The sequence below is a fragment of the Ciconia boyciana genome, chromosome 5 (assembly GCF_034638445.1).
Source record: "Ciconia boyciana chromosome 5, ASM3463844v1, whole genome shotgun sequence".
Taxonomy (NCBI): domain Eukaryota; kingdom Metazoa; phylum Chordata; class Aves; order Ciconiiformes; family Ciconiidae; genus Ciconia; species Ciconia boyciana.
In genome coordinates this window covers 30,050,551-30,077,770 of record NC_132938.1, presented here as the reverse complement: position 1 = coordinate 30,077,770, position 27,220 = coordinate 30,050,551, and the positions used below count along the sequence as shown (strand labels likewise).

The following is a 27,220-nucleotide window of genomic DNA, read 5'->3' as shown; positions in this document are numbered from 1 at the left end:
GTTTCCTAACACCTTTGTGTACTTTCATTTAGGGAACTTCCGCCATGGGGATCTAGAACATGGCAGTGTCTTTGATCTCCCATTGCCTGCGCTGTGTGGCACATGCTCTTCTGTGTCTTTTAGGACCTCTGTTACCGAGATCAAAGTACTAGATCAAAGTGTTAGAGGATGTTCAGAAATGCTTTATGGCATGCGGTGTGCATGCATGGCGTTCTGGTGTTGCCCCCGGTTGCTGCGAACTCAGCTCTGTGACCTTGGCAAGTCCTTCCAGCCTTGAAGACTGCATACTGCAATTTATGTATAGGAAAAAATAAGCATTACTCCAACTAAACAGCAAGTTTGTACTAAAAATACTTAGGGGAAAAAAAAACAGGTCATATGGAGCACTCCCAACCTTATGCAAGGTAACCTTCCTTTTTGATTAGAGGCTAAGGTAGTTGTGACTGTTCTGTTTTCACTCATGCTGAATTGTTGTTCACTTCAGTAATGCGTTTGATAAATGAATGCTTTCTGTGGAAGTTGAGGAAGTCTGAGTCATGTAAAATGTAACTTTCTGAAGTGATAGAAGAAATTATGAATGGCAGAGACTCAAACTTGGGAAGATGCGAAGTGAAGTACCAAAGGTTTGGTCTCCATGGCAACCAGTATTTTCATGAATGAGTTGAACACTGAAAAAATGTTTGAGTAAAATTTGTGGGTAATATTTAGTTAATAGGAAGTTGAAAACACACAAAAATTTTGAAAGTTCATCAAATGTGGCCAAGTGCATCTCCTCACACTTTAACTGCAAAAAGCCTTAAAGAAGCTTACCTGAACAAATCGTGGTATGTAATACAATAAAATAGACTAAGACTAGGCTCCTTATACAACTATCTTAGGAAAATACAATCTTAATATCAATAGGTAAGAATTCTTAATATCAATTCCTAATATGAATAATAAAAAAAAATGTCTGCAATCATGGAATATGCTAGAGAAATATCAGACCTTTCTGGGTAGATCTGTGGCATCATTAGACATGTCAATAGTTACTTTGATTTATAGTGTGCAAGACAAGACTTGTAATTATTTAGTCTAATTTTTATGTGTGTGTTAAACTCATGTATGAGTGAGTTCTGATACCTGACTTTCAGTACTGCAATTCACATTGGGTGGCAGCTGTGATAATAAAGGAATGTTTTTGAGTGATTAGGGAGAAAAATAAAATTAAAGGTGGATAAATATATGTAAACTTAGTATATGACAATTTCAGTATAAGAGTGAAAGCGCTAATCCTTAGAGAGGGAGACTAATATATCCAGTGTTACTTATATTGATCAATTAATTAATATTTCTGATAAGGAACAAGTCTTTCAGATTTGTGACTAGAGAGTGGAAAAAAATAGCATGACATGTCTAGAAAGGGTTTGCGTTCTTGTTAAGAAAATCAGCTTAAGTGACAAAAAGTGCCAAGAGGGGCCAAGGAAGCATTTTTCTTGAAGATATTTGGATACCAAATAGAAACTTGAACTTCATAGACTATTTATAAAAATTGGATCAAGCAGATGCCTCTCACAATATAGGGAGATAATCCTTTAAATTGAACCTTTTGATTTTTAGTCATACTTGTACTGAAAATACTAGATATTAAAAACTCTAAACTTTATAATGATCATCATGCAGTTGTGTTCAGAATGGGACTGTTCACACAGTGTAAGACAGTTTTGTTTTATCAATAACAAAAAGGAGTCACATTGTAAACCTGTATGCAACTTATCTTTAGAGTAGAATTTCCCACCTAAATGAAAAAAAACCCCACCTTGTTGGATGTTATAGCTAGTTATTTCCTTCTTCTGGTTTACAGAATTTACTGTGTGAATACATCTGTGTGGTGGACGGGAAAGTAAAGAAGTGACAAGTGCTGTGTTTAAAAGCTCTGCTTTATTGCTCTTTATTTTTCTTTTTTTTCTATAGCCTCCACGCCACCCAGCAGAGTAAATAAACGCAGAGTTTCTCCAAGTGTTGTTTCCACCTGGGAAAAGAGAGGCACCATCATGTCTAACATTACTATTGATCCAGATGTCAAACCTGGCGAGTATGTCATCAAAAGCCTCTTTGCTGAATTTGCTGTTCAAGCTGAAAAGAAAATTGAAGTTGTAATGGCTGAACCTTTGGTGAGTCCTTTTTTTCATAGTATCCCTTGAAACTGTCCTGCTTTTTTTTCTAAAATAAGCTGATTTATCATACGTATGGTTACTGAAAAAACCATCCGCAGATATTGTTGACTTTTTAAAGGGATTACTTCAAGAATAAATAGGCTTCTGCAAACAGGGTTGCTACCTGGATTATGTTTTATTGACTTCCATTAAAACTGTTATGTAGTGGTTACTGGAAACAAGACCTCTTAGTATTCATAAGTTCTGTAAAGTTACAAAAGGAAATAGGGACAATGAAAAATATTCCTTCATTAACACTGCAAAGGGTTTCCTGTTGACGTTTCCTTGAAATAATACTTTGACAATATACTTTCAAGAAAAGATGCATTTGGTTTGTTTTCCCAAGTAATGACACTAACATCTAGAAGAATATAGTAGCCAGTATATATTGCAGATTAGGCAAAATGCAAAATTCTGTTGGTGATCCAGACCTCATGATCTTGAAATAAATGTGTGTTTTGTAACTTGGAAATTTCACTCAGTTGTGAGGGATTTTTTTTGTTTGTGGGGTTTTTTGGGGTGGTTTTTGGTTTTTTTTTGAGTTTGTTTGAGCTATGAGTTAGTATCCCTTCAAAGTGTGGGGTTTGGGGTAAAACACAAGTGATTTACCATCCTGATGTTCAATGGGAAATGCAAATGCACCCTCTAGTCTCAACATATGACCTGTAAAGGTCATACCAGTGCATTGCAACTGTGGTTGGCTCAGAGCTTTATCTAAAATAATATTATTTTTACAGGTATAATGTCATACAGCAGTAAGGTCTTTCAGGTGGTAATGCAGCTTCTGATTTTCTTGACTTTGCTCATTTCCTCAACGTTCTTGTCCCTGTGCTTTTCTTCCTCCTTTAATTCGATAATATATTTGTTTTGAAGATATTTTGTAGTGTAATTTGTCTCAGTCTTTTTAATTCAAGGATACATATAGCCTTTTGGGGGAAGAAAGCCCTCATGGCCACCTGATATTTAACTTTAGTTTAGTGGTGAAGGTTCATGAAGTGCTTACTGTATAGCTAAAAAAAAAAAAAAAAGTCATTATTTTACAAAATCAGAAGTTTACTGGATATAATTGCAGTTTTTAAAATTTTAAAATATTAATAACGCCATAACTTTGTGTAGTGGCAGGTAATCATGACTCTGCTATGCTCAAGGCATGATGTCAAGATTATGCTATATTACGAGTATGCTATCAAGTAAACCATTGTTCTAGGTGTCCCATTTCCTCCAAACAGCTTTAAATAGCTAAAAAAATAAGTTTATCCATCCCATACTGCCCTGCCTTGTTTCCTACATACCTCTCAAATTTTATAAGAAATGGGACAGAGGCACACCTTCGTTAAAATTTACTGCAATCACATAGTCATCCTGTGCACGCAAGATGCGACACAGATGTTCGTGTAAGAGCAGTATATGACTATGTAGAATGAACTTTACAGTAAGCTGTTTGACAAGTTGAATTGAGCATATGGTGGCAGTCCTAATTCACATGTTTCTCTTCCTTGTAACCATCATACTTTAGCAGTTCCTAAAAGAATTTGTTTGTTTGTTCGTTGGTCACCCCTTTGAGGAAAGTAAGACTGATCTTAGGGTTGGAAGGGCACACACTCGAATGCTTGCATCTCCATTTCTCCTTCTTGTGTCAACACCCGCTGCCGCCCTCCACGTACCAGATCCTCTCACTGTCTCTTCCTCTTACTGCTGTTCTCTCCCTAATTTTTACCTACTTGCTTTTGCATAGGGGTGCTTCTTTCTGCTCATTTCTTCTAATCATCTGAAGGTAGAGTATAATGTACAGGACAGGCTTACTGGTTTCAGAATTGACAGAAATCCTTGCATTACAGCTACAGCACTATAGGATGTTTTCCACGTTGTTAAGCCAGGAATACTTCCTGCAACATACATTTAATTTTTATTTCTAAATACATGTGTCGTGGTTTAGCCCCAGCCAGCAACTAAGCACCACGCAGCCGCTCGCTCACTCCCCCCTGGTGGGATGGGGGAGAGAATCGGAAGAGCAAAAGTAAGAAAACTCGAGGGTTGAGATAAAGACAGTTTAATAGGGAAAGCAAAAGCCGCGCACGCAAGCAAAGCAAAGCAAGGAATTCCTTCACTACTTCCCATGGGCAGGCAGGTGTTCAGCCATCTCCAGGAAAGCAGGGCTCCATCACGCGTAATGGTTACTTGGGAAGACAAACGCCATCACTCCAAATGTCCCCCCTTCCTTCTTCTTCCCCAGCTTTATATACTGAGCATGACGTCATGTGGTATGGAATAGCCCTTTGGTCAGTTTGGATCAACTATCCTGGCTGTGCCCCCTCCCAGCTTCTTCTGCACCTGGCAGAGCATGGGAAGCTGAAAAGTCCTTGCCTAGTGCAGCAACAGCTAAAACATCTCTGTATTATCAACACTGTTTTCAGCACAAATCCAAAACATAGCCCCATACCAGCCACTCTAAAGAAAATTAACTCAATCTCAGCTGAAACCAGGACAACATGCAAATATTTTGTTTGAGTGCAATTTAAAGTTTTATTAGTTCCTTACATATATGTACATATATGTAATCTCTGCATTACCATCTCTTGGACAAAATAGGTCAAGGACATAAAATAGATTTGGCATGCAATGAATTTGAGTGTTGAAATTTTAAAGTTCTTTTAGTTACAGGCAAACGATAAAATTATTTGAAATGATAACTAGAAAGTCAACTGAGTTGAAAGGCCTCTGTTTGCCACTGCTGCTTGCAGAAGCATTTGTTATTGCTGTGAATGACTGTATTACAGAAAAAGGCATATGTGAGCACTTGGACCCCAGTTTTGAAAATTCAGGAAAAATGTTATAAGCAGCAGTCCAAAAGAACACAAAAAGGGGGCTAAACATGTTCTGTGGTGTCACTGATTGGATCATCTTCAACTAAATCCATTAGTAGATCAAAGGCTGGGGAAAAGGAAACGTTTCCTTATACATACCTACTTAGGTATACATTGTGTATACATATATATGTGTGTGTCTGTTTGTGTACCAGGCAAGCCTGCAACTTAAACATAACTTGTCTGTTTCCTTATAGACATCCAAAAGAGTTGGGTATTCAGGAGAGTTTGATAAGAAAGCACAGAAGAGTTTGTAGGAAAAGGGACACCCCAATGGTGAAGGGTACTTGTTTACACTCAGGGGGTGGTCTGCATGCCTACTGCTGCGAATGCTGCTCCCTAGTCTCCTTTTCCATTCATCTGCTAAACGTACGGGGAGGGTAGCGCTTTGCCAGAATGACATAGACTGCCTGTGATTCAGATGTGCTGAAGAGGGCTTTTCCTGTAGACACAGCTAGTTTGGAGTTAAATCTCCGAACTGGAATACTGGTAGCAAGGTAAATATAATAGCACTGCAGTACACTTGTGCTGCAAAACTTGTCCCTAGACCAGATTAAATAAATAATCCAACAACAGTCCCAGGTTGCGTCTCCCTGCCATGCCATTGACTGTTAAACATATGTTTTAAAATATGTTAATCATACAAAATCAAAACATCTTACCAGGTTAAAAATTAGAAAACCCATGAAACTAATGAAATAATGCACTTTTCAAAGAAGAGTGATTCCCAGCTTTTTGTCTGGTGAGGTTCTATGGTGATTGCATGAAGCCTACATTAGTCAGGATCTTTTACTAATAAGATTCTGAAATTGTTATTTTGTGTGTATATAGTATGCTTTGGGGTAAAATATGAAATGATAAATACTAGTGGAGTAGTCATTTGTGAAAGTTTTTTTAACAGTTCTGTCTGGGTTCATTTGCTAAGTTGAATTCCTTTAAACAAAGTATTTTAATGTAGTCAGATGTAAATTTGCACATATAGCCACCATTCCTAATTTTATACTGATGGGAAGGAAGCACTATATAGAAAACCAGCAATTTAAAAGAGGTGCTAGAAACTGTGGAAAAGTGAAACAACCTGAACCTGTGTAACACAAAGAGGTGGAAGGGAGTCCTTAGTTGTCTGAATGAAAGGAAGTGCAAAAGTACGAAAGTGGTTTTATTTTTGTATGTAGTATTTGATATAAATACTGAATATTCAGTTATAGAGTATGACATTTAAAAAGAAAGATAAAAGGCTGAAGGGGCACAGGAATTGTACTGAAATTGGAGAAAAGGCTTTACAGGAAGAGAGGAAAACCCTTTATCATATTAGTGTGATTTCATTTTGTGGGATGACTTGGCTACAAATAATAAAGTTTATGTGGAGAATATATATAGTGTTACATAAATCTTTAATGTGTTAGATGAAGCTAGGCTGTTGGATGAAGCTGTTGGAGATAATTTGGAGCCAGACAAATTAAAGTTAGGAGCTAGACATTTTTTGAAACTTGAAGATGAACGTGTCAGCAGGGGAGCAAAAATGAATAAAATAAAATAAATAAATGTAAAAAATAGTAACTTAAGATCAAGACAGCACCTGGGGGTGAGGAGATTGGTACCATTTTGGCCAGATGTATGAGTTCCATCTAGGAGTAACTGACTGGTGATTTTAAAAAGTAACTAAATGGTTTCTCTGGCTGTGAAATTACTTAAGATACTCAGTGAGTAACAAAGTAGTTTCCTTTCATAGATTTAATTAAGCGTTCTCTGCGTGCAAAAGTTTAATACTGCAGAATTTACAAAGTTACAGACAGAGCTTATCAGCAAATGCTTAAAATAAATGTTTCAAGTAGTGAGTGTAACCATGGGAAGGAAGATCATCCTTTTAGTGAGTAAATTAAATTAAAACACCTTTTTTTTTCCTTTAAATCAATTCTTCTAAGTCTTTTGTAGTATTATATAGTTTTAAAGGGAAAAGGGCTCAGACCCAATTTATTGTGGCTTAAAATACTCTTCCTCAGCTGAGCAAGGATTACTGTGAGGCATAATACCAGCCTTCCCCAAATGTCAAACTATGCCAGTGAAAAAGATTAGTGATAAATTCAGTTACCTTGTATTTTGTCAGGCTGCATGTAAATATAAATGGTTAGAATTTAAGCAAAGACAGTTTAACATGGTACCACCAAGCTACCAAGCTGTTAACTAGGTAAGCTGCTAACTTACTAAATTGTAGTTCAGTCTCATGTCTAAGTCAAAACCAGCAAGAGTATTTAACTGGTGCTGGCAACAGGCTTGTTTTATCCCATTATGGATAAGCTAAACATTGCTCAGACTAGTACTGTATGCTTTTGCAAGTCTTGCCTAGGTGCTTTCAAAAGTTTGTCTGAAATCTGTAAAACTTAGCACACCGTGTTTCTTCAGCGCAGTTTCTTGTACACTGCTCTGACGCTGGGGCAAGGGTGCAGGCGCTGCCCAGCACTTGGGCTAAGGGGGGCAAGACAGCATCTTGCCCCCCTTTGTCTGGTTTCTTACTTGCAGCTTGGAGGACAGAAACAAGTACGCTAGTTTTGCTGTGTTCACCTGAGCTGCCCTGCTGGGGTGTGCTAGCCACCAGAGGATGGTGCTGGTGAATGCTGGAGAGGGGCCAACGGGTGGTACCTGTTTCCACGGGTGCCATTGTTTGCTCAGCACACGCACGTCTGTCTACATCCTGATCTCTGCTGCCTGCCATATGTTGACATTTCTGCTTTACACAATGGATGCAGACTGCTCTTTGGTTAATTCAATAGTGGGGTTTTTTTTTTTCATTTCACTTGTAAAAGATAAATGTAGACCTATTATTTCCATCTCTGTCTCTGAACTTCAGGAAGCCAGGAAAATAAATCTTAAATTATTAATTCAGTGAAAGTTTCCAGACCTTTACTTTATGCTGTTGGATAGATTTTTCTAGCAAGTCGTGTGAGATGACTGGGGCCATGACGAAGCAGAGTTAGAAAAAGACATTGAAAGAAAATAAATTTTAAAGCCATACAAATAATTCAAAGGCCTTGATAAACCTGTGACTGAGTTAAAAAACCTGTGACTGAGTTATTTGGTCATGTCACATTTGTGTGGTCAGTGTTACATTAACTACGGTGATATTTACCTTTTAGCAGTTAAGATTTTTAATGCTGAGGAAAAATAATAGAGAGGATTATGAACTTGTAAGCTCTTCATTCTTTCTGATACTAAAAATCTTAAAAGTTATATCAACATTTGATGTACAGGATTGTCTCAGTATAGAATGTGGGGGAAAAAAGCTAAACTTTCAGAACTATCTTAAAAATAGTTTGCTATCTATTGTCATGAATTTGAACTTCTTCGTCTAAAGACTTAAAGATTATTTCAGTTCTCTTTGATTTGTTATCATTCTTTTCTTTAGCTATTTCTGGTTTTAGACATGTAATGGGTATAATAAACCCAGTGTTTGTTCACCTGTATAATAGTTTTGTAGTACCATGGTGGAAACTTGGCATGTCGGGGCTTTGTATCATAAGGAGACTTAAGGAACCTGACTTTATACCATCTTCTTCCAGGAAAGTCACTTCTCAATCTTCTCAGAAATATTTTTCTAGTTATTTTCCTTCAGCTTATTCAGCAGTATACGATGTTTATATAGGGTGGAACACTTCTCATATTTCTGCTTTATAGATAAGATTACAATTATTTGTGCAGTTTATCTAAAAGCATAGTACAGATAACCTGAATTCACCCATGGTAGATGTTTCCTTATAAAAAAAGGGGAGAGTGGAATTCTAGTTAAAAGAGAATTCTGATTTGCAAGTGTTCTCTGGAGCTTTTAGTATCCGCTGCAAGATGTCAATTCTCATAACAGTATTTTGAACAGACTTAACATGTAAAATTATATGAATTTGTAAGATTCAAAAAAGTGTTTATTTGCCAGTACCTGAAACCTTTTCCCCCTTGCTTTTGAATACACTGTGAAAGAACATTGTCTAATACATCAGTTGATGAACAAATAGATCTATTTCAGAATATTAAATGCATTTTCCTGAAACCACCTTCTTTTTTAAAATATTTTTTTATTTAGGCATACTGGAAGTGTACATAAATGACAGTGTTTTCACAGACAATTAAGTGGGTTTCTTTCAATTATAGAAAGTGAAAATGGTCTGACTTGTGAATTGATACCTGTCTTATTTCAAGTTATACTTTCAGAGTAGGCAAATGCTTTTTGCCTGGGCAATGTTGAATTCAAGTTTTCAGAGGCTGTAATAGTTGCCAGAGATTGCGTCCTTTTGAATACCAAGTACAGCTGCACTCATAGCAGAAAATGCCAGAAATGGTCTTGTGTTTTCAAGATTACGATTAGGACAAGGGAACATAAGCTGCCAGTTTGAATCTTGGACTTGGTACGTGCAATCCCAATTTGTATCTGTTTAACATATAGCCTGTCTGTTGCAGCCTTGCAAGTGTTACATGCCAAGCAATATTGACTTTTAAAATTTTTGTCAACAGCCTGACAGCATGAGTGTTGTCTCTTACTAAACTACTGAGCAGTTATTTTGTGTTAACTGAGGCACAACCTGTTGAGAGCAGTACTGGCTGTCAGTACCGCTGACACCTCCTTTTACATCCCAGACCAGGCAAATTAACAGCTCTTGTAGTGTACTTGACATAATTTGTTCCATAAAAGCTCTTTGTTTGCTTACTGCAATCTAATGTGAGCTGTTAACTCCTTACCTGGAGTACTTTTTCTACTTTCCTCATCAAAATGAAGTGAAAAGTAGTTTAACATTTCCTTAAGTGCAAGAGATGCTCATCAAATCTTTATATAGCTTACTGCTTTGTAGTATGCCCTTAAAGCTGTTACTGTGGGACTTGGCTTACCGTAAATCACTGACCCTCAGAGTCAGTACATGGAACTTAGTCTTTTTGGTTTGCTTTGGTTGTTTGGTTTGGGTTTTTTTGTTTGGTTGGGGTTTTTTTGTGGTTTGTTGTAGTTGGGTTGGGGTTTTTTTTTTTTGCCCGCCCCCCCCCCCCCCCGCCTTTTTTTTTTTTTTTTTTTTTTTTTTAACTTTCCAGGATACTCTAGCAAGATACTATGGACGTTGTATTTCTTGTAACTGTATAATTTGGTACTCTCAAAAGTGACTAGCAAGAATTACTATTACATTACTGTTACAGTTCACAGAATCATAGAATTGTTTAGGTTGGAAAACACCTTTAAGATCATTGAGTCCAACCATAAACCTAACACTGCCAAGTCCACCACTAAACCATGTCCCTAAGTGCCATGAGTGTTTTGTTTTCTTAATGCTTTAATTCTCACTAAATTATTTTGTCAGGAATATAATTTAATTTTGCTTTTAACAGAGCAGTATATCTTATGCTACTGGTAGCAGTCAAATATCGTAATAATTAAATTCTAGTAATATTGCATCTTTTCTGTACCATACAAAGTTATTTCAAATGTAAAGCAAGTTGTTATTGACATACTCCTTTTCCTGGACTAGGTTTTCCAGCTATTTTTCATTGCAGTTCAGGGAAAGCACAGATTGGAAATACATTGGACAATTGTCTCTGCCTTTGTGAGGCATTTTAAAATTCATTCTTGTAGCTTACAGTAACTGCCTTATATGAACATGAATACGCTTGTTAATTCAGATGGGAATGGCTTTCCTTCTAAGTTACACTTGGCACCCACCGCCAGCTATCTCTGTTGAGCACACTGCTGTAGGCCCTGCTGTTAGGGAGAGGTGTTTGACATTTTCTATTTGTTAATCTTTAATGTTATTACTATTAAGCTACCAAATTAATTTTTATGTCTGTATTCCTCACATATTCAGAAATGGTTCTAGCTGAAAAATAATAACTTAGATATTGACATTAAAAGTTCTTTCTTTGATCTGTCATATAACTGAGAAAGAAGGAATCTGTCTTTGACAACAGTCGATTGCATTGTGAAATTCATGTTTCTTTTTTTTTTTTTTTTAACAGGAAAAGCTCTTGTCCAGATCTCTTCAAAGAGGTGAAGATCTTCAGTTTGATCAGGTAGGAGACACATAGTTGAAAGCAGTTTTTATTGGATTAAGGTGGCCTCTGTTTTTGCAGAATAGTGGTTCCACTGTTGTGATGACTTTGGAACATCCACGTCTGAATCAGTGTCAGAAGATTTAAACCTTGAATGTTAGTTAGACTTTATTTTCCATTGTAGATTATGATAGTAAGAAACTACTAGAATAGATTAATTACTTGAAGGTGGCAGGGAAAGCTGCTGTAGGAAACATGCTGAAATATGGTAGGGGACAAAAAGAATTTATTTCTATTCCTGTTAACAGGCTTTGTGTAACCTCAGCCTATATCACTTATTGTGTCAGTGTTTGGGGTTCTGCCTTTATAAGCAAATACTGTTAATTTCAGTAACATGGCTTTTACTGAGCGCTTTTTGATTCTATGGCAGAAGGCATAGGGTAGATTCAAAACGTTACTTTGCCCTTTGCTGAGTACATAGTAGCACTGTGAGGCTATTCTGTTTCACTTATAGTAAGTGAACTGTACCTGGAATAACTCTCTGCTCGATTTATTCATGTTTATTGTCTATATTTCTAATTCTTTAATAGTCTAGGCATGTTTTTGTCCTGTAACTACTTCCTTGCAATGGCGAAGCAGCATTCAGATGAAGGCCTATTAATTGCCCGTTACTGAATAGCATCTTACTGTATGAAGCTCAGTGTTCTGTCCATATCTTCTGTAACGGGATTTTTGTTTCATGCTTCCCATTACTCCTCGGATATAGGTATTAGACATTGCAGTGAAATCTGTGGACCTGCCCCTATTTTTCAATTAATAGCCATCTGTGCACCTCTTTTCCTTCTCCCAAAGAGAAAAAAATAATAGCATGTAATATTTGAGGTATAGTTTTCTTTTCAAAGAAAACAAAAACAAAACCACCACCAAAAACTTCACGTAGCCTTTTAATGTTTTCTAATCTAACCTGCTGTAAGGCTATTATCTCCTAAATGAAAGTTTACTCATAAGCAAGGAAAATGGGTGAGGGGGATAGGGCATAAATTCTTCAGTAGCTACAGTATTTTGTTTTAAAGCTGACCAAAAGGTAAATAATATGCAGGATAGGGATGATCTAAGGAAATCTGTAAATCGGTAATATTACTACTTTTTCTACTAACTTCAGCCCCACCTCCTACCCCCACATTTTTCCTCAGTTAAGGATGTTTTTTATAAATCACTAGTAGCCATGTATTAAACTACATATAGGTTCTAAAAATATGCTGATGGAAGAAATTAAAAAATAAAGCGTATAACTTTTGAAATCTTGTAATATAGAAATAAACTAGTTTTCCTGAAAATGTAGTACTTTTAAAAATAATTCGTATTGATTGTGTGTATGTATATGTGTGTAAGTTCTTATTTTGTTCTTTTGTTATTTGTAATCTCCTTTGGGTTCATTGAGATGTGAATTTTAATAGTACTGAAAAACTACTTTAGAGAGTCAGAGCAGAATGGCTCCCTTGTGGTGACAGGAATTGGGAATTTTGATAGGGAATTTTGAACATTGTTTGGCAAAAGGAATTAAGATTGTTTCTCTCTGTTCATTGCTGGGTGTAGGAAACCCATATTAAGATCAGTTCTCCAGCAGTGCAGAAGACTGCAGAGTAAAAAGAGATTGGCGAAGTATGGGAGAGAGGAGGATCCAGAGTGCATGGCCATAGCATCCAGTGACGCATCAGAGAAGCTAAAGCTGTTGCTGGGCCAACCTTGTTCACCCAGAGATCTTTACGGAGTTAGGAATTTGAGCTTAAAAAGTGGCTTTAGCTGTACTGATATGGTGTTTGAGTGAGTAAGTGTTGTACTTTGTGAATAAAAAGAACATGGCTGAAACACAAGAGGGAGTCTGGGAGTAAGAAGATAATCTGGTTAACACTTATTCTCTCAGCTCAGTAACTGATGAGAAGAGGGATGGAGGAGGAAGATGTGTAGTGTTGCCTGTCCCTATGTCCTAGTTTGGGCTGGGATGGAGTTAATTTTCTTCCTAGTAGCCGGTATAGTGCTGTATTTTGGATTTAGTATGAGAATAATGTTGATAACACACTGATGTTTGGGTTGTTGCTAAGTAATGTTTACACTGGTCAAGGACTTTTCAGCTTCCCATGCTCTGCCGGGCACACAAGAAGCTGGGAGGGGGCACAGCCAGGACAGCTGACCCAAACTGGCCAAAGGGCTATTCCATACCATATGACGTCATGTTCACTATATAAACTGGGGGAGTTGGCTGGGGGGCAGCGATCGCTGCTTGGGGAGGGGGGACTGGCTGGGCATTGGTCAGCAGGTGGTGAGCAGTTGTATCACTTGGGATTTTTTGTTTTGTTTTGTCTTGTTTTTCCCTGGGTTTTGTCCCTCTCCCTTGTTGTTTTCCTTTTCATTACAATTTATTATTGTTGTTGTTGTTATTTTATTTTATTTCAATTATTAAACTGTTCTTATCTCAGCCCATGAGTTTTCTTACTTTTGCTCTTCAGATTCTCTCCCCCATCCCACCGAGGGGGGGAGAGTGAGCAGCTGTGTGGTGCTTAGTTGCCGGCTGAAGCTAAACCATGATACCCTATCATGAAAAAGTAAAATAGTTGTTTAATGGGATTGTACATTGTTTCTGTTGGAAGCATGACCAGACCAAGAGGGCTACTATTAGATCCAAGTGTGCAAAATCAATAGTTTTTAGTTTTCAAATAGTACAATTCTTTTATTTGTCATTGAGGTTTTAACTGGAACAAAAATGTAAATTTAGCTAAAAGAGATGAAACTTTGGAAAATGAGAGGGAAATTTTTATGTTGATATACTTCTAAACTGTTAAAAACTTTAGCATTTTAGTACCAGTGCTTTCCCTTTATCATTCCCAGCACATCAAGAAGCTACCGGAGAGGAATTTTTTTATAGAGCATATATTGCATTTCTTAAAATATTTTTGCTTGTACAGCTTGAAACTGAAATAGCTTGTATTTTTCTTCTTTTGTTTGTTCTAGGAATCATACTTGGCAATTTCCGACTCTTGTCCTAAGACACCAAAACTTTATGATCACGCAGAAGTGTATCTTGGCCATCTCAGTGACTTTGCTGAAAGCAGATGTGTCTCTGGGGTTCAGGCTTGTTCGTGATTAGGCACAACTTGAGCAATGTTTTCAGGATCAGGATTTTGGCCATAGCTGGAATTTGGGCTATAGCATCTTACTAAAATTTTGCATCTCTTCCTCCTTAACCTCTTAATGTGCTGTTGGGTATGTTAAGTGCAGCAATTAGCAATGTGTTACGGCCTTTAAGACTGGAGCAGGCTTTGCTGTTTCATTCCAAGGAATATAAGTGTACGTCATGATGACTAGTCCAGCCCTGTCCTCTTGGGCATTACAGGATCTCTCTTTGCCTGGACTGCTGCTTTCAACCTAGGCATAATTTAATGCTAAAATAAAAGGGTTTTCTTATAATTTTTATATAAGATGGTCTTGAATTTTGTATCCAAGCAGTATGGTAATTATTTTAAATAAAAAGAATAAGTATATAGCTGATGTTCTGCTTAGCAGCTATGTAATATGAGCAAAGATTTCATCTTCCTGATAATTCCAATGCCTTTTCATTAAAGCGTTAAGGATTGTCAGGAAATAAACAATTATAATGTAAAACTGATTTTTTTCATTTCAGGAGGAAAACGTTTTATAATGCCAGTAGTTTCTGGTTTAGCACTTTACCAATAACAATTTTTTTTTAATGCATGTAATACAGCTTGTTTCTGTGGAAGATGATGTAAATTGCCCAGCTGCTGGAACATTTATGAGTGGTAGTAGTATTAATATACTGTATAAACTTGCAGGAAAACCTAAGGAAAAAGTTTAGTAAAGTTTTAATACAGCTTTCTTCTTTTTCTTCCACTAATAAACCCAGCAGTTCAGAAGGAGGGCAGAGGAGTAGAATTGCTTTGTGGCGGCGTTTTACATTGACAGCACAGGGTAACTTAAGTGTTGGCTTAATCTGTTCCTGTCCTGTTGTATGTGTAGTTGCTGTATGAACGTAGCTCTGTGCAATGTATTGGATATATCATTATTTTTAGAGAAAGACAACTTGTTCTTTTTAGAGAAAAAGAAATTAATGTATTTCCCCAGTTTTTGAGTTATTTGGGGTATGGAAATTGACAGTAAATTCTGAAGGCAAAACACATATTGGATTGCTGTGGTTGGTGGTAGATCCTTTCTTCAGCAAGTTTAGCTTCAGCTTTCGTTCTAAGGGTTACCAGTTAAGTTGATGATTTTATGCTAAGTCTAATACCTTCAGTTTAGTAACTCATGAGGAGGGTTCGTTCTTTCTGCTTTCTGAATAATTTTTTTTCCAAAATATATTAATGCTTTTAATTTATTATTTCTGCTCGTGGCTAGTGAGAATGCTAATGAGGTCAACAGATGTTTGAGTACCCCAAGCTGATGCAAGCAACGGGCATTTCTTGCTAGTGAAATCTTGGTGAAGATTTTTTGAAGCTTTATCAATACAAATTAGTCTTTTGAGTTCTTTTTTTCTGATGCTTCCTCTTGCCAAAAGATGATAGTTTTATTATCAGACCAGAAGTGTCTCTAATCTCCTTATAATTTTTCTTTCCTCTTCTCTCCCTCTTCACAAGTTTTCACTATTGTTTTTTTTTTTTCCCAAGGAAGTTTGTCAGACCTCTGCCATATCAGAAAATTCTCTTGAGCAACATCTTAATTTGTACGTCTTCCATTTCATCATGCAGTGCTTCATTTCAGATCATAGCATAACTTTACAGTGGTAAAACTGAGCTATTTTTACTGTCCACTTCTAGAAGTCTGCTGTATAGTTGGTTGGTTGACTGGGTATTTATTTTGTATGGATATCAGAGCACAAGGAACAAGCTTACAACATGCTTGGTTTCTAAAGCCAAGTCATAAAGATTTCAACATATATTAGTATAAGAGTGAAGCTATTCTCAAAATTTAGCATTTGTTCCAAAATGCAAGGCATTACAGCAAGCCTATACAGTATTTCTAGCTTCCGTTTCTTTTCTGTTTTTAAAATACTTTGTATGTTTTTGGTTTTGTGTTGCCTGCAATAGCTGCGTGCATCTTTTTGTGCAGTTAGCTCAATGTGCGTGCCTCTCCTGTAGCAGGCATGCCTAGTTTTTCCACTGAATCCCTTGTTAGTGATTGTCCTATTGACAAAAAACATAATCTCATTATTCTAATAAAAATTTATTGGTGAAACCTAGTTCCTCTTCAGATTCGAATATATGCAGTTTGTATTGTGTACTGGGATGTAACATTTCATGAACTCACAGAATAAGAGTATAATTTTACTTATTTTCAGGAAGTTTCTCCACTTGTTTGTATAATTCAGAGTTTTTTCAGAGAATCAAGAATGCTACTTAATTCTTGTGACTTGGATAGCTGACTGGTTAACAAGCTGAGTAGAGTATTCAGATGGTTGAAAGAGATCCTTCTGATGTTTCCTTATGGTTAACCTGCTCCCATCCCTTCCCCAAACCTGAAAAAACAAGATGCTTCAAATGAGGACAAAGAAGAAACAATGGCATTAATGTTATCTTGGAATAGTGAATAATAGAGAAGTTATCGTATGAGGGTGGCTTCTATTGAAACTTCTTATTTGAAAGATGCAAGAGGTAATAAATGTGTGGCATCAGTGAGCAATGTGGTAACTCTCCTTTTCCAGCCAGCGTTTTGGGGATGGGCCTGCTCCCTGCTGCCTCCTGGTAGGGAGTTTATAACTGCTTTATTCTGTCTTTCTCCAGTCATTCTTCTCCTCTCCAAGCCTGTGCACTGATGAGCAATGTTTAAGTTAAAGGAAGCCTCAGGAGTTTAAGTTTCATACCATGTTAAGGTCTTTGTTCTATAATGGTTTCTATTGCCACTGTTTCACAGACAAATTTATGACTCATATGGGTTTTCTGAAAGAGGGCAGTAGATAGGGGAGTTACGCTGAAAATAAATATAGCTTGAGATCTAGACAGTCAAATGTATTAAACGTAGAGTAGAATATCTAAAAAGCTCTTATTTTTGTTTGTATAATAACCAAAGAAGCATGTTTAGGATGGTTATCTTACCTGTCATTTGTAATGTCAAGGTACGTATGCTTCAGAGATACATATGGCAACATTCAGGGGCATCCTAAAATCTGTGCTGTTTTCTTAATGGTTTTGTTCAGGTTATCTGTGTAAATTTAGGGTTCTCTCATCCCTGTGAGCTTTGGAACACTTTGCTTAAATTTATTATAATTGTTGACTTAGTGTGTCATATTTACAGTAATTGTCCTAGATGAAAATGATACACAAAGTTGCCACTTTGTAAAATTATATGATACACAGTTTTTAATGTTAAATACAAATCTGAAGGAATGATTACAATTCTAGGATGTTTTAGATTGCTTTATCATGCTAAACTATTTTTCTTAATTTTTTTCAGTTGATAAGCTCTATGAGCTCAGTAGCAGAGCACTGTCTCCCCTCCTTATTACGCACCTTGTTTGACTGGTACAGGCGTCAAAATGGAACAGAAGATGAATCTTATGAATATAGGCCTCGATCTAGCACAAAATCAAAGGGGTAAGAGTTTGCTTTGCAAAAGTCAGTTTGATTTTTTGTGTGCTTTCTACTTTTTTGACAAGTGTTTTGTATTTGGATCTGTCATTACCTAAATCTGTGTAGAAACAGCATGGGCTTCTTTGAGGTAGTGTATTTAACTTGCGTAGATGATAGGCATGGAGTGACTTAATGGTTTTGGGGTTGGAAGGAAGTTGGATGCTGATAATTCCAAGCTAGTTTGTCCCCTTTTTGAATCGTTTTGGTTGTTGGCAGGTCCTTTTAGGAGGGGGCAAGATGTCAGTGCTGCACCAAACCCCAAAGTCTTTCTAACCATCCATTTTATATACGTATGCAACAATGATTGCATGAAAGACATGTATACCCCTTCTCTGTGATATTTGTGTTCAGTCTTGTGTATGATATGTGTGTTCTTGATTTCTTATTTTAGGGATGACCAACAACGTGAAAGAGATTATCTACTTGAAAGGAGGGACTTAGCTGTAGATTTCATTTTTTGTTTAGTTTTAATAGAGGTTCTAAAACAGGTAAGCTCTTTTGCTTTGGCAAACTTCTTTTAATCTTTTGCTTTTACTGTCAATTTTGATCATCTCCTTTAGATTTTTGTATTAAAAACTGGAGCATATATATGATGAGCATATGCAAGGCTATAATTGTTGCATATGCTCTCAGTTGCATAAAGCCTTTTCCTCTCCTGTCTTTTCTTTACATGCTGGCATTATCTCAGTTCATGTCTTGGATGCACTAAGTCAAAGCTGCTGATGTACTGCAAAAAGCAAAACTGTAAAAAAAATAACATTTTATTTATGTTCAGTGCCTTTTTGTCCACTTAAACACTTTTGAAATACTTTGTGAAATCATTGAATGACAAGATTAAAATGTCACTTTTTTAAAAAACTAGAAAGGGTATGTAATTTTGCTTTGCACTTATAATGTAGTGGTAGGTGATGTTACACACACAATTTCTGTTAATAGAAAATTTGCATTGGTATATGGACAAGAGGATACAGTTTGGCTTCAAGTAGCAGCATTTTTTTCTTTCATTTTTTTGAGAGGAGAAAAAGATTACTGTAAGAAAGGGTTTGAAACATGAAGCAGGCTTGAGCAAATTTTATTTTTCAAATAGTTAAGTAGTTTATGTCTTTTATGTATGGGTACATGAAAATTAAATGGCTTTCTGTAGTAAGTAAAGCAAGGAGTATAGTTTAGTTTGCAAATAATTTGTAGGAGATTTATGTTTATGTGGTGGTGTATGGCATGTTTGGGATATAGGGGAAAAAAGAAAACAGTAAAACAAAGAGCTGCCTATCCTTCTCTGAGACACTGACCAAAGTGATATTCCTATACTGCATGTACAGAGATGCAGAGAGCAGTATTAAAACCATCAAAGTCTTATGTGTTAGTGTTTTACAGAAAATCTTTAGTTCGTGCTCTCTCCCTGCCTAAATTTTCTATGGGCGCTAAAGAAAAAGGGAAAAGGAATAGGTTTAGGATTGCAGGGTTGCATGGGTAGCTTCTGCATTTTGAACTGGTACTAGTTTTTCTGTTGAGTAGAGTACAATGTTGCCAGTGATTCGGATGTCAGGAGAGGTGCCAAAGTTTTGGTCTTGAAGAGAGTCTGTGGTGACTCTTGTAATGCTTGGTGAGTGTCTCACGCTTGTACTCCAGACAAGATAGGTATTTTTCTGATTATATTTTCCTCTGCTAAAGACCTGCAATGGGCCAATGAACATAGATATACCACTTAAGAGAGTCCTTGGGTCAATTTAGCATTAAAAATTATCTAAAGGAGGGTTTGTATGTTCTGCCTGTAATGTGAATCTGCAATTAGGCAGTCAATCAAAGTGCAGAAAGGATGGCTTTTTATCAATAAACGTATTTACATTCACATTACATCCATCTTCCTGGGAGCCCTATCATTGTTTAATTCTTAGAAACTGGTTTTAGAGAGTACAAAGAGTATGATCCAACCCTTTCTGCAATACGCACAGAGCAATCAGAGAGAGGGTGACAGACACGACTTATGTAGGAACAAAAATCTTTTGCTTAAATGACTACATATTACTCATTGTATGAATATGCATGTAAATAGCCAGTTCCAGTACCTGCAAATTCTTGGACAAATAGTTTTCTTGATGCAGAAGAGTAGGAAATTCTCAAGTAGTAAGTGCTTCATTTTCTGTAGACAAGACAGTAATCTTTTCTTCTAATACATTTTAGTGAAAATCACTCTTAAGCAGTAATGTTTAGCAGGGTTGTCCTAGTCCCTACCTAAATTGCTTTGAAATTTTAAAGATATTATGACTTCATAATGATATATAGTGCTTTTTTTAAAGAATACATTTGATTTTTAAGCAAATGTTTTCTTTTAAACCTGAGAAAAGCGGTGATGTCAAAGAGAACCTCAGTAAAAGGGCCGTCTAATCAATGCTTGATTTTGGTTTCTCACCAAATTGTTACTTATTGCTAGGAAGATTTTTATATGTTTTGTCTGCTTTCATCTGCAGAAAGTCTAAAATAAAGATGATAGTCTCTTCTGCATTCTTATTTTTTGGTTTTATCTTCCTTTATATCGACATGAATTGCATTTCAAGGTTAAATCTGCAATAGTAACACCACGCAAGGTAGAAAGTGTGGAAAGATGCATAGTTAACCAAAGTCTGATAAATTTTGATTACAAATTCATTGTGTTTACATTACTGTTGTTTGTTTTATTATTAATTTAATTCCTAAAAGCCAATATGCGAAATAATTTAAGAGAATGTCAATATAGGTTGTGTAAGTGTTCATATATTGCAGAATTAACTTGACATTGTATGCCAACAAAGGATGTGTCCTTTGACAGTAGTGGGAGAGATTTCTACAGGGCATCTCACAGTACTGTTTATTTACTTCATACATACATACATACATACGTGTGTGTGTATATATATATATGCACAGTTACATATATGTAAATGATATCTGCATTTCAGATACCTGTTCATCCAGTGCCAGATCCTTTAGTACATGAAGTTCTAAACTTGGCTTTTAAGCACTTTAAACATAAGGAAGGGTGAGTTTCACTTGTGTACTTTAAAATATTTTGTTTGTATTACTAGCCTGTACTTGATTGTTGTGATTGTTCTCCTTTGCCTCACATGTAACATGGTGGTAATAATACTGTAAATGAACGTTGATTGATATGTTTAAACTGAAAACATATCTTGAAATAACACAGCTGTGTTCAATATAATGCTGAGTTTATTTTGCTTAGAATATACAGAATGATTTGCATAGCCAGCCAGAGTAAGAAAAGTCCGAGTTTGGATAACTATAGTGGAATTCCTATGCAGAATATGTCTCTTATGTCTGCTCAATGAAACTACATCACTTTAAATGTCACCTCTGCATTTTATGCTTGACTTTCATTGTTTTTATGATAATAATCTGCCTTGCTGTGGAACAAACTTTTTATTTGTAATTGAGAACATGCTTGGGGTTTAAGAGAACAAAGTTGTTTCTAACACCTCCTCCCCCCCCCATTTAGGTATTCAGGAACCAACACTGGGAATGTGCATATTATTGCAGACTTATATGCAGAAGTGACAGGGGTTCTTGCTCAATCAAAGTAAGTTCACTCTCTGACTTTTCTTGTGTTTGAGGAAAAATTATTCTAGACTTAAAAACTATTTAATATAGCAGTGTTTATTAATGGCCCGGTAACTAATCCCTTAAGTGTCAAGTGTAGTCAGGTGTAGTCTGGCATGTCCATCTCATGTTCCAGCACAGTAAATTTGAACAAATCAATAAATAATCTCTAGTACAATATTGAATTGCTTTGCTGTCAACTTGTAGGTGCAGGGAAAAGAGGCTTGGTATCAGTCAATAGTTGTTGTTCAGTTAACGAATATATTCTAATGTGCTGATCATCATAGGCACTCTTAAATGCCTAGCTTTTCAGTATCAGGGTTCATCTTGCTTGTGTTTCTTTTTCTGTAGGCACCATTATCATTAACAGACTAAAGAAATCAGGTCAAAATTATAGACATCATATAAAAGTAACTAAGAATGCAAATAACTGCAATCTATATCCCTTGTTCAGGTTTCAAGCTGTTAGGAAGAAGTTTGTCACTGAATTAAAGGAACTGCGACAAAAAGAACAGAGTCCTCATGTAGTACAAAGTATCATCAGTTTGATTATGGGAATGAAGTTTTTTCGAGTAAAGATGTATCCCGTGGAGGATTTTGAAGCATCATTTCAGTTCATGCAGGTAAATGAATATTACAGAAAATTGAAATGAGCATAATTTTGATTGTTTAAGTCATGAAGCTACAATGATGCTTTCTGTGATCAGTCGCTCACTCTACTTTTGTGTCATCCTTCATCCTTTTCTGTTTAGTTCATAAGTTCTCAGAGGTATGAATCATTTGTTTCTCTGCAGTTCATGAGTACCTAGCATAATGAGAACCCGTTCTCAATTGTCTCAGTAATGTGGCAAACCTGTAATACATGAATTTATTCAACATTAAGTGAAAATGGATAGCAATCAAATAATTTTCTTTCTTTATGAAAGCAGTGGGTTAAAGAAAAAAAGTTACTTGATATATCTTTTTTTTAACAGCTGAGATGCCAAGAAACACTTGTTTAAAAAACACTTCAGTCACTTTTCAGAGAGTCTTAAAATCTCTTTGTTTGCTTCTCTTGATTGTGGATTAAAAATTGTCTTAATGAATAACTCTCCCATTCCACAGTAACTGAAGTTATCGCAATTTGGTCATAAATTTTCTTAGAGCTATTTAACAGTCATTGACATTGATCTCAATCCTGAAAAAACTAACATACACATAGGTGCTTTAGATTGTGTCCAAAGTGGTCAGTTTGGTATAGTGGAGTATGCATGTATGTGTATGGATTATTTATTTCTCTGTAAAATTTTCTTTGCATCAAAGTCATCTTGAAAATGAAAATGAGTATATAAAAAATAAAATATTATTTTCCAATAATTTCAATAGAAATAAGCATTTATTTTTTAAAACTTCAGAATAATCTGAGGAAAACTGTGCATATTTATATTCTTTTATATTCTGAGTACTCTATATTCTGAGTAGAAAGTAAATAGCTGTCTGGCATTACAAATGTTCTCCTTTCAATTTCTTTTTAATTGCTGGGGAAACAGGTTTTAAAGTTTCCTATGTTTTGTAAAGTTGATATTGTCAAGGAATATAAGACTAACTTAAACACACTGCATGTTTTAAATTCAAACAGGCAATTATTGTCATATTGCTAGTGTTTTTCATGGCATAGTGACATTTGTCGTCTTTTTTCTAAATATTTTTCTAATGCTTCCTTACTAAGGAATGTGCTCAGTACTTCCTGGAAGTAAAAGATAAAGATATAAAGCATGCACTTGCTGGTTTGTTTGTGGAAATTCTCATCCCCGTGGCTGCTGTAAGTATATATATATTTTTTTTTCCCCCTCCACTATTCCCCTCACTTTCAATTAAGCTCTCATTGTTAAAATTGCTTCCATTAATCCTCACAATATTACATTTTTGCAGATTCAAAAAGACTATTAAGCAAATTACAAGCACCTACATAACCTTTTAAAGGGAAATGCGTCAGTGTGATTTGTGTATTAGCTAGTTTCCAATCTTTTTTCAGAACTTCTTAAAATTGTCTGTTTTCTAGACCCTTTTGTCACCAGAGCACTGTATAATCTTATAAGTGCTCTAAAAATCTGAAATTTCCTTGGCTTAGTATTTGTTCACTCAAGGGTCCCATTGACTTTTCTTCATTAGCCGAAACCCATTAAGTTCTTTCTAGAATAAATTGAGATATGTAACATTTTTACAGTCCGATAGGGAGAGTGTGAACTCCTGTGCATGAAGGAAGAATGCAGGTTTTGGCTAATTAAATAAAAATTGTTTGTAGAGGTGAGTGTCCACTAGATGTAATCCTTCAAGTGGAAGAACAGTCCATCTCCTGTTTGTTTTTTAAATCTAAAGCCAGACATTTTACTCAGCAGCCATGAACAAGAAAAAAAACCTGGATATCACCACAGTGTTGGATGTACGGTGCCTGTAATGCTGCTTTTGAGAATGCTTTCGGTCAGGACAGGTTCTCCCCCTTCCTCCCAGGCCACTTCACTCAGTTGTGTAAAGCTTGGTCAACGAGAAGTTACGGCAGCTTGGTATACCTCAAGCTGACCATTTACCACAAGCTCAGAAAGTTTCATTGTAGTAAGATGGATGCTTGCTGTGATTGTTGTCTAAAATGGGAGTTGTATTAGCAAATGCTAGGCCACAGTCTGTTCGGCACGCTGTCCCGAAAAATGTCATGGCTCCATGTTACAACTGATTATAGGGGCATATCTTGCTATATATGGAGAACTGGGACGTGTAGATCCTGTTTTGTAGAATGGGATCTACAAAGACTAACACACCGGGTGGGGATCCCATCTAAGCAAGCTTGTCAGAAAAGAAAGATAAATCTCTCTGAACTTTGCGTCCTCTTTCAAACAGTCTGCCTTGCCCTGAGCTGTGGGGAAATGCTTCTTTCCCTTCACTGGTCTCAACCTTGGGGTTTTTTTTTAAAAAAATAAATTACAAAGGAGACAATCTTTCTTATGAAGGCATGACCACAAAGAGGTGGTGTTAGTTGCAGCTGTTTATTGACTGAAGTCTTGATCTTACCTGGGTATACTTACACTCTTCTAGAGAAGAATTTCTTGTACTGTTAAAAAGTGAACGCATTTGTCATTTTGAACTCCGTAGTTGCTCAGCAGTTGGAGTGGGGGTGCATAGTGAAAGTACTTAGCATTTAGGTAAACATGAATATTAGTTTGCAAAATCGTAATTTAAATATAGTGAAAACTGCATCTACAGTAATGAGGCAGAAGCAGCATTTGGGAATTGGGACTATCCGGTGGTAACTGCGGAGGCACACACACCGGCTGCGCAGAGCACGTGTGTTGTTTTGTGGATCGCTTCCTACAAGCATAGCCTGAATCAGCGCTTTAAACAGTTGGTGAGGGAGGCTTGATCTTTCCTTCTGACTCATTGAGTCTCTAATAGTTTCATACAAATGGAGCTTCTTAAATAGAAGTGGAGAGCCCCATCCCAGATTGAGATGCAGTTGAAGAGGGTTAGTCATTCTCTTGGAACATGCAAGATGCAAGTTTGAATCTTTTTGAAGCAGATGAAGGAACTGAATCTAGATTTTTCTGTATCTTGGATACAGAAAATTGCTTAAGCAAGGAATCTATTGGGTTTCAGCATTGTGAATTCTTTACTGTCCTTCTCTTGCTTAGTCATTCAGGCATTTTAAAAAATATGACCTGATTTGGACCCTGCAGGTATGACGGATGACAGCATATTTTACAGTGGGGAAGTTAAGGCTAATCTGTAAACCCAAGGTTATATCCCAAAGCAACAGTGTGGTGCTGGCAACTGACTAATTTCTCATGTGGAGCTAGCGGGGTACTGATCAACTTAAAGCTTAAGAATAGCAAAAGATAAATAATGTGGGGGTGTTTAGGAAGTGATTTAAAACATAAGTACTTTCTCAGTTCTTTCTGAGATACCATACACTGTTTTTTATGCTTCCCCATCACGCATGTTTTCAGAGCGTTCTTAGCAAGGTGGACATGACATATCTTTTAATAACTTTGCATAATAAAAACTAACAAAAAATCACCTTATATTATAGGGAAATTATGAGTATAGAGGATCTCTTCCAGAAAAGCCAACCCCCTCTCCAACACCCCACCTCCCAGTTTGATAAATAAAGCAGAAACACAGTATAAAACAGTAGGTTGAGAATAATATTTAAATGGATCATCACAGGCATCCAGAGAGAAGCCTAAGAGACTTGCAGGGATTTTGATGAAGAAGGTAGCTGCCTGGTTTGTGGAAGGAAGGCTATTCTGTATGAGTGGGTAAGAAAGGTGTAGGGCTCCATGTATCCGTTTCATTAATTCTGAAAGCTGAACAAAGACCACTTACGTGGTTGGTTGGCTGGTAATCCTGTGTATCATTTCCTAAGTTTTCAGTTTTCAGAACTGGAGGACATAAAAGGGGAGCATTGAAGAAGGGAACAGTGAAAAAGTTATGGGTATTATTTTTTTAAATATATGAAATTATGCTTTTAAAGAGTTTTGGTGTAGTTTTTATTTGTTAGTTGGTGGCAAATACTTTTTCTTCTTTAAGTATGGAATACAAGCCACATTCTTAAAATAGTGGGGGGGTTAATGAGTTTTGTTTTGTTTTTTAAACTGTATGGTTGTAGCGTATGACATAATTTCTTATACTTCTATTTTAGATAAATACATTTAAAATACTTAACCTAATGTGAGATTTAATTTTTGAATGTTCTTGAATTCATGGACATCTTAATGTATATTTAAATTGCCTTCTGTATAAATTTTTAAACCCATTTATGTGTGTATTTTTTTTAATAGGCTGTTAAAAATGAAGTGAATGTGCCATGTTTGAAAAATTTTGTGGAGATGCTTTATCAGACTACCTTTGAATTGAGTTCAAGAAAGAAGCATTCGCTGGTATTTTAAAGAAATATTTCAACTTCTCCATTTCGCTCATCTTAGACTTTTAAGCTAGTACATTATATGAGGAAAAGCTAGCAGCTGTATTAATTTAAATCTTAACTCCTCAGTTGGAGTGTAATTAAATTGACACGGTGTATGTGCATTTGTTCTAATTTTGATTTGTTTCTTTGTGCAAGATATGTGCTCTGTTATCTCACTTGTGAGATTGTCTTGAAATCAATGCTTGTTTTTGATTATTTTAGCGGGTTTTAGCACCGAGTTCTTTAACCTAATGTCTCTTCTAAGAAGAACTTGCATTCAGGGAGTCTGTGTATTTAAAATATGTTTAATTAAAAGATGGTAGAAGATGGAAGTATCAGACAAGACTTTTCCAGCAAAATAGCAACCTGTTAATAGCCCTGTTCTGCCTGTTTTCTCCTCTCCCCATAAGCTTTGTTTTTATTTTTGCAATATTTTTTATTACCTCTTTCAGATATAATTATCTGTGGTTTTTTTTTCCCCTAAGACTGCATCTTAGCTTTTCCCCTAAAACTGCATCTTAGCAAGGATTTAAATCTCTTATTAATGCAGTATTTGGTAATTCTTGATGACCATGGCAGCCGTGTTTCAAGTTGCATTACAATTGGCATACTCACTTCCATGTTAGGGATGAGTTTTACTTTCTGGTATTCTGAGCACATAAAGCATATGTCATTGTACATAGTTAAGCTCCTTATGTAAGAATAACATAAAGTAGGTGATTTTAGTATTCACAATGTCATTTTATTTATGAAGTCAGAAACACTGTTACATCAAGACTACAATTTACCTGTTCATCCTCATGCTTTAATTTTGCTCCATAACAAGGTAATCTGCAGTCAGATTTGATATTAATCACCAGTACGTATTCTGCTAAAGTATTTGGTGTTTAAACAAATCTTATGTTACTAAAGCAGAGCAAAGGCATGCTAGTGTGCATATTCACAGACTTTATTAAATTGTGCTTCATTCCTTACTAAAAGTAG

The 27,220-nt window shown here is 36.2% G+C and overlaps 1 protein-coding gene across 8 annotated transcripts in view; it reads left to right on the top strand.

Annotated features, from left to right (window-relative positions):
• FRYL (FRY like transcription coactivator) overlaps positions 1-27,220 on the top strand; it is a 178,014-nt gene that overhangs the window by 69,667 nt on the left and 81,127 nt on the right. For all 8 annotated transcript variants that reach the window (XM_072863010.1, XM_072863006.1, XM_072863007.1 and 5 more), the window contains 9 exons: positions 1,954-2,153; positions 11,042-11,095; positions 17,534-17,673; positions 18,101-18,197; positions 20,646-20,725; positions 21,200-21,280; positions 21,755-21,923; positions 23,009-23,101; positions 26,112-26,210. In XM_072863010.1, coding sequence (XP_072719111.1) covers positions 2,034-2,153; positions 11,042-11,095; positions 17,534-17,673; positions 18,101-18,197; positions 20,646-20,725; positions 21,200-21,280; positions 21,755-21,923; positions 23,009-23,101; positions 26,112-26,210 — 933 coding nt within the window. In that variant the 5' untranslated portion in view covers positions 1,954-2,033. The remainder of the gene's footprint in view (positions 1-1,953; positions 2,154-11,041; positions 11,096-17,533; positions 17,674-18,100; positions 18,198-20,645; positions 20,726-21,199; positions 21,281-21,754; positions 21,924-23,008; positions 23,102-26,111; positions 26,211-27,220) is intronic.